Source organism: Camellia sinensis, chromosome 13 (genome assembly GCF_055761805.1).
Source record: "Camellia sinensis isolate YWXY chromosome 13, ASM5576180v1, whole genome shotgun sequence".
In the NCBI taxonomy this organism is placed as follows: domain Eukaryota; kingdom Viridiplantae; phylum Streptophyta; class Magnoliopsida; order Ericales; family Theaceae; genus Camellia; species Camellia sinensis.
This window is the reverse complement of record NC_138973.1, coordinates 88478020-88486480: the sequence shown is the minus strand read 5'-3', so window position 1 is coordinate 88486480 and position 8461 is coordinate 88478020. Positions and strand designations below refer to the sequence as shown.

Here is an 8461-nt window from a genome sequence, read left to right as displayed (position 1 = left end):
CTCTCACCAATTAACGGCGTACAAAAGTAGTCATAGAAAAAGTAACAACGACACACAAAATCTGTCGTTAAATAGTTTTTAACGACGTACTATAGCATGTCATAGAAAAAGTAACGACGATGCACAAAATCTGCCGTTAAATAGTTTTTAACGGCGTACGAAGCATGTCGTTGAAAGTGAATGACTTTCTATGACTGGTCATAATATGACGCGCGCTGCACGCAGGATGACGAACAAATTATCCAGCTTTGGGATTATTAATGTAGTTAATTATTGTTTCGCACTGACCATTGTACTCGACGAAATTTCATACTATGTAAAAGACTGGCGATGGGAAAATATTTATGTACATTTTTATGATTAAATAAAATGCAAGTTTATGGAATTTATATTGTCTTCATAAATTCGATTTCTGAGCAGGTTTAATGTTTAATGGGCTGTAATTGGTAGATAGACCAACGGACCAATTACAATAATAAGGCCCATATAATGTTTGACATGAACACTTAAAATAGGCCCATTAAACTACGAAATAAGTGGATACTCGAGGCCCATAAGACATAAACCATCATTAATTGAGGCGCGGCCCAGAGGCCCATTAGACATAGGCCCATCAGTAATTGAGGCGCGGCCCAGTAATGAAATACCGTTTTATAAAATAATTTTATTACATATTCCAAAGCAACACAAATTATGAAAAAAAAAAAATAATTTTAATTTTTTTTTTATTACACCCAAATCCAGTTCTAGACCACACAGGCACATTTGGTTCAGGCGCCGTGACGTAATAATAATCAGCGACGGAATATGTGTCTGACGTCGCTTGGGTTTCTAGTTCGGAAACCACTTTCATACCGGCGAATAGAGCATCTTGTTGCCGCTGACAGGCATTGATGAGCCGGATTAACTTTTCGACATTGTTTTCGCTAATGACCAACAAGGACCAATGCACCAGCAATAGATCCGGCTCGTATTTTAAAATCAACCGCCTAAATTGGCCTAGATCTCCGCGATCCATTTCCAAAATAATTCAAACTCCCCCATTATTTTGGCTTATATAATAAATTCCCGCTTGCGCTTGCCTTTTTAGATTTTTAATCCTGGCCGCAGATCTAGGCGCGGAGCGGAGCCCCTAGACGACAACACATCATCGATTATGTTGTAGAAAGCGTCGTCCTTGTGGTCCCTCAGGTCGATGTGGCCAGAATAATAATTATGTGGTCCTAAAGACCGGGCCCAACATGTTTTCCCAATTCTAGATGGGCCTTCAATTATAATGCTCTTGGGCCTGTGCGGTCTTTGGGTTTCGTCTCTTATATTGTCTGTAACCCATTGCTGTATGGCTGTTGGAACGATCCATACTGTGTCTGTAAATGGATGAACATACGGCAATGGTAGATAAAATTAAATCCGGTCATAATTGGATGACAACTTGTCATAATTTAACCAGAAATATTTTGGATCGCCATTTCGTACCAGTGCTAGTGCTTCGTCCTTGGTGCCGGCAGCAAGTGCATCGCGATATATATTTTCTTTGTTACTCTGGTTAGCGCAGCGACTCCTCTCACGGAATTCACCCCATTCCGTGTAATCCCCGTGTTTGGAGATGTATTCCAGCACATTCTGTTGGTTGTAGGCCCCTTGTACATTCGGATGGAAATGGCGACTAGTTCGATCGTGAGTAACGTCGAAGAACCGTTCGTTCTACGTTTGAAAACGGTATGAAAATTAGACAAGGGCATGGAGATGTGGTTGCTCGTCCTCGTGTAATTCATGTGCAACCCTCACATAATTTGGTGGCCTGGTTGTGAACAGCGCTCTAATTTTCTCTAACAATCTTTCTTTAGGTATAGAACATTGGGCATATGTGAGGAAAATGTTCTTGCTTTGAACTCTAAAACGACGTCGCATTAAGGCCATAACTCACTCTCAATGACGTCATTTACTTTCTTGGATGACGCAAGTCACTCTCTGCAACTAAGATATCTAGGTCTAAACAATGTATTTTTTTTTTGGCAACGGTGAAACGTGAAATTATCTCGATAAGAAAAATAAAATGACATGTCCCCTCCTTGACTTCTGTGAAGAGAAACCAAATATCAACGATCAACCTCAACCAGGGTTGGTCGGCAGTATCTTTCGACAATCAAGTCACTATATTGAGCGGCCATTATGAGAAAAATGCAATGAATATATTAAATGGATTTCTTGGATTACCTTATCTACCTTAATGTTTTATCTGTTGATCCTTTTATAGTTGTTTGGCTTAAATCTTATTTGTCCATTTATCTTTTGATAGGAGGGTTCTGCCTTTGTCTGGCAATAACCAAATCAATTGTCAAAATGCTTATATCCTTGATTGTTAGATCCTTATTGTATGAATGGCTAAGATCACGTCAGATGTTAATGATCAACTTGCTAAGTATCACAGCCATGAGATGAGGATGATCAGACGGTTTTACCTTCTACTAGGCCCAACCTATATTTATGCTCTTCTTGACGGGTATTCTCATCGGTAATCCAACGACACTCCTTATTTTGTAAATCTTCCTTCTAGAAGGATATCTTCACACATGCCCAATCTGTATCCAACTATCTTTAATGGGCTTAAGGAGCTGGTTTTAGGGCCTTTCCTTTTCTTTGGGCTGGTGTAAGGGGATTTGGAACTGGACTCATATCTTTTCCCTCCACAACAAATTGTATATATTTTTTTTTGAAGGTGAAAAATATTTTTCAAATTTAAATAAAAATACCAGTTTAAACTTTCCAAGAACACTATCACTGTCACCGCTTTACCACCACCATCCTACTATCACTACCCCGCCACCATTCACTTTACCAAAACCAACCACCAACACCAATACTTTTTGGGTTGTAATCAAACACAAGAAAGAAAAAAATATTTATGAAAAAAAAAATATATATATATATATATTGCCAAAACAAACAAAACGATAGTGTCAATGGTAACAAGCAACAATGAAAATTTTCTAAAATTAATTTCTGGATTTCATTCCCTGAACCCAAACAGAGTGCAATCTCCATAAATACTGATCTCTCATATTTGTGACCTTCCCATGATGCATATAACTACTGAATTGGCTCAGAAAAAAGCAAAAAGAAAAAAACAAAACAAAATTTCAAGGCAATCGTAGTGAAAGCTCATGTTTTCAGTTTCATCCCAAAAACATATTTATAATTGGACAAATTACATAGGGTAGTCCCTATACTTTCTTCTACTCACCCCCAAAAAAAGTCCCTATAGTTTTATTATTGTGTCATTTTGGTCCTTGTTGTTTCAGTTGGTTCAATTTTATCTTAATTTGGCTCAATTAATTGCACCCATTACTGTTTTTGATAGAAAATGCGCACGAGAATGTCATATGTCATATTTCATATTTTTAGAAGCAAAATTATATATTTATTCAACTCAGTGAGTTAATCTCAACCAACACAGTGACTAAAAAATCCTAACTAATGTTATCAATTGGATTTAATGGACACAAAATCCAAAATGAGTGTCAAAATCAAGTAAAATAAAAATGTATGGACTAAAATGATACAAGGGGCAATATGTAAGGACTAAGTACGTCAAAAACAGAGAAGGGCTGCATGCAATTGCAAAATAACAGAAAAATATGAGGACAGACTTGAACTAGCAATCCAAAATCCAAACTATCTTTTTATCAATTGAGTTTATAATTGTATACATGGAATCAACATATCAAAGAAAGCCAATATGTATGCAACTTTCTCAATTTGATAACTGAAACAAATTCACCAAAAAACTGGAAAGAACAAGCAATGAATTTACATCTTTTAACGAAGCCGAATGAGTATTTAAACCGTCAATAATTAAGAAAAATTTCACAGATCTAGTTTTCTTGCAAAATTAATAATGCAAAAGTAATCAACACTTGAAAACAAGTTTACCTTCAATCTCTCTTGTGACCCCATGGAGAGCATACTTTTTCCAAACCCTTTCCAACGGACATCCGAAATCCACCTTCCTTCTTTGGTGAGTGAACAACATTGTCGTCTGATTCTTTCTTAGGATGAATTGTTTGAACGAGGGCCTCAATCTCTTCTTTTGCTCTTTCAAACACGTTCGGACCTTTCACTTCACTAATTGGGGTGTTCTCATTAATGTCATCACTCGTTCCATGAGTTTCTTTGTGATGATGGCGCGGTGACTTCCCCTTGTGCATGATTGCTTCAAGTTCTTCCTTAGCTCTTTCTATTAGATTGGGTGCCTTTGCATCCTTTTCTACAAAAATCAAAACCAAAATATCAATGAATATTTTGAAATTTTCTTCAAATCAAATGCTCAAGCACGGATAATTCAATAACCAATGAGTGCATGGAACAATGCAGAAGCCAAAGCAGTTTGAGTTTCCTAAGTTCTACAAGAAAACATAAGGCTAAGTTTTCCCAAACCCCGCTTTAGTAGGAGCCTCTTACATTAGATCACCAATTTTTTTACTTTGTGCACTAGATTGAGCCACGGGCACAAAATCCTCCAACAGAAGTTTCTACACAATTTTCCGAGTTAGAACCATGTGGGAAAGTTACTCTAATTGGAGGTAACCTCAACTTCGGCTCAATAAAGCTCATAGACACATTTGTGCATTGGGTTTTTCCTTCTAAGATGAATTTTCACTTTAAATTTTGGTGCGTCCTGCTGCTTTTTTCTTCTTTCATTTTGCCTTGGTTGTGGGAGATTAAACCCTAGTTCCTACTGAGAATTGTCATTACATGTATAAACAAATTCGTAGTTTAAGTATTTACTATACAAGATAGGTTGTTGAATATGAGGAAACAACCAATCACAGACCATCACAAGTTCACAACCAAAACCAAACTCTAATTATCCGGAGCCTATATGAACATTGCGCTGAGATGCTTCTCTTACCAGGCATGATACCTAGGTTAGAGTCTCTCTTTTGTGCGATGCAACTTTTTCTTTGCCCTATTCCCCTCCTACAAATATATCTATTCTATTGGATAAAGCGCACAACTTAGAAGCTTTATTATGCTTTTTGTTTTCTGAAAATATCCATAAAATCGGTAACCGCTAAAACTGCACATCCCGTAACTGCTAAACAGTTTCCAAATTCAATCCTCATTCGTTAAACTGTCCAAATGTTCAGATGTACAATCACAAACTGCACCCACCGCTAGTGTATATATATATGTGAACATTGCAAAGAAGAGGTAATCAAAAACGATACCTTGTGACACAGAATTTGGTTTCTCTGGTTTTGACTCTGCCTTTATAGTTTCATCCCTGCAATTAATCATAAAAAAGCAATAAGAAATCGAAGTCCACAACTTGCAGCTCAATTTTAACACAAGGAAAACAAGTGTTCCCAAACCTTGTTTCAGTTTTATTCAAAACTGAGTCATGACTAGTCTTTGTTTCTTTCTTTGGATGAATTGTTTGAACAAGTGCCTCAATCTCTTCCTGCATTCTCTCAAAAACATTGGGAGCTTTGACGTCATTCATTGGGGTGTCCTCATCAATGTCATTGCGCAATCCATGACTTTCATTATGATGGCGATCATGTGTTTTTACATCTTTATCCGGCACCAAAACGTACAACAATTCAACATGGTATCAATAGGTATGTTTGAACCTCACCACCTAGTTAATAATTATAGTACTTGCAACATGTTTGGTCTGGTTATGAAAAATAGCCTTACCGCACATGAAGGATGTGTATATATATATTCCATTATATAAAGCGTATGACTCGGTGTGAATGACGTCACTTTTTTTTTTTCCTTTTCAAGAATACCCTTCACATTTAATTGCCACATCATATCCAATATATGTTTGAACAATTTTTCTCCTTAATCAAACCGTTCAAAATTGTTAATCAATTTTTCTCAAATTGCAAACGCATGACATTTGCACCCATCGCTAGTATCTTATAAAAGTAATACCCACATGGTATGAACTGAAGCCAAATCATGCTATTTTTTATGCCAAATTTACCCTACAGAGCTAACCGCTTCAATTCCCCTCCTCCCATATCCTCTCAACTGCTTTAGTTATAAAACTTAAAATTTTTATGAGTTGTTTCTTATCACATCAACATCTAAATTCACAAAGATACACACCAAGTATAGGGAGATACACATGCACTAGGATTATCTATATTATTATATGAAGCCTCCACCAGAGTGATCAGTGTAGACTGCATATTTTTTTGATTTTCTCAAAATAGCTGTAACTGTATGTAACTTCTTGCCTCATGTAACTATCAAATCAAATTACTATCAAAATTTTGTAACTTCTTGCAGCTTTAAGCCTGCTAATTTATAAATTATATGCTTAATTTGGCCTTCTATGCTTTAATGGGATGATTACAAACAAACAACATTGCAAAGAAAATAAGACTCTCTCTCTCTCTCTCTCTCTCTCTCTCTCTCTCTCTCTCTCTATCTCTAGTCTCTAACACACACAAAGAAGGATGATCAATCAAATAACACAAAAGGGGTTGTTCTTGATTAAAACTATTAATAATTGAAATAGCAATTATTGGGCAATGTAATCTTTGATTTGTTCAAGAAATGAGAAAAAAAAGTAACATGGGTATGAGATCAAAAGATGTGAATGAATGAAAAAAGAAATACTTACCTGAGATAGTGATTGATGGGTCTGATTTAGATTCAGCCATTGGAGATCTGTTGGAGAGGTTTCTTCAAAGTTGAGTTTTGATTTGGTTGATGCGATCTGGGATTAGAATAGATGGACCGTTCAGAGCACGCAGAGATGGTAGAGAGAATAATATTAGAATCAAAGGTTTCATATATGCCACCAGGTTTGAAAGTGCCAACTTTGGCAAAGTTGACACTATGGAGGGGTTTGGTTCTCTGCAACAGGAAGACTTGTAATTCTTTTTCAGACACTGAGGTGTGACCAATCAGGATTTGACAAATAATTTCGGTTCCATTTGTTTTAATTTTAGAATTATGATTTCGGCGTGGAATTGTGATTTAAGTGTAGAGTTGTGAGTTGAGTATTAAAAAGATAAAATTTGTTTGATTATGAGTTTTGAAAAAAATTTTTGAATTTTAAATTTTGAAAATGAAAAGAATTTTAAATTATATTTTGAGTTTTGAGTTTTTAAATTTTGAGTTGTACTTTGAAATTTTTTAGATTTATTTTTTTAAAATATTTAAAAATGTTTAAGAAAATTTTATTTTTTTAATTTTAAATATATAATTTTTATTAAAATTTTTTATTTTAAATATTTTATTTTTTTTTGTAAATATTTTATTTTTTTTTAAATATTTTAAACTCAAAATACAACTTCATACTCAAACTCTTTTCAAAATTCTATTAAAAAAAATTTCAAAAAAATATTTTTTATTTTGTCTTTTAAAATTATTTTTTGTTTTATATTTTTTTGAAAAAATATTTTGTTTTTTTTTATTTTTGAAGAAAAATATTTGTTCTTTTCTATTTTTTCAAATAAAAGTTTTTGTTATTTTTTTAAGTATTGGTCAAATAATTTGCTATGATTTAGATATTTATGACCATCCAATTTTTTTTAAAAAAATTTAAAAATTAAATATTAAAAAAAAAGGAAAAAAAAATTAAAATATTAAAGAATTAAAATATTTTAAAATATATTTATAAAATAAAAATCAAATTTTTTAAAATTTAAAATATTTAAAAATATATATATTTAAAAAATACAATACACAAATGTATGAAATACAGTACACATTAAAATAAATAAATAAATATTTAAAAAATAAAATTAAGAAAATTGATCACAAAATACAGAGAGTGGAGTTTATTTTAGGGAGAATAACAAATCAGTGTATGTTTTGAAAAAAAAAAATCAAATTAATGATAAACTGTATTTTTTTTTTCTTTTAGATTTGGATATTTTTAGGGTTTAAAAAAAAAAATTAACTCATACAACTAGGTTGGACTAAGAACATCTCCAATGCACTAGGCATATAATACTTGTTAGTTAAAATGCCTAATGTGATTCACTTTTTTCAATTCCAATGCACTAGGCATATGATTAGGCATTTTGCCTCAACTCATATTCACTAGCTACATGTAGCTAGCCTTCAATACTAGGCAAAATGTATTCAATCATTAGGATCATTTCCCTCCATCTTTGTTGTTGACGTGGCATTCTATAAAATTAATAGTATTTGGATAAATAGTTAAAATAAAGAGCATGGTTGGAGTAAAAACATAAAACAGTCGATAGGCAAAATAAAATATATAGTTTATAGTAATATTTAGATAGGTAAAATGCCTACTACCGTTGGAGATGCTCTAAAATTTTGAGCTATTGAATTTTTAAGGTAGAATTGAAATTATTAGTTTTAGAGGATTCTATTTGAACCTAAAATATGTCTCGATACGTCTAATTTAAATTCATAAATTTTAATTTTTATTATAGGCTAATATGAATTTACTAATAAGTAC

The 8461-nt window shown here is 33.4% G+C and overlaps 1 protein-coding gene across 2 annotated transcripts; it reads right to left on the bottom strand.

The window, feature by feature from the left end:
* Nucleotides 1-3656: 3656 nt before the first annotated feature.
* On the bottom strand, nucleotides 3657-6827 carry LOC114276615 (DEAD-box ATP-dependent RNA helicase). Of its 2 annotated transcripts, none has more exons than XM_028218400.2 (4): nucleotides 6644-6827; nucleotides 5376-5577; nucleotides 5232-5287; nucleotides 3657-4267 (listed from the first exon to the last, which is right to left on the bottom strand). In XM_028218400.2, the coding sequence occupies exons 1-4, from the start codon at nucleotides 6681-6683 to the stop codon at nucleotides 3936-3938; spliced, it is 630 nt and encodes a 209-aa protein (XP_028074201.1). In that variant the 5' UTR covers nucleotides 6684-6827; the 3' UTR covers nucleotides 3657-3935. The 2 variants fall into 2 exon arrangements, with proteins under 2 accessions (XP_028074201.1, XP_082758922.1); XM_082902796.1 differs by having other exon boundaries at nucleotides 5376-5584; nucleotides 6645-6812.
* Nucleotides 6828-8461: the final 1634 nt, after the last annotated feature.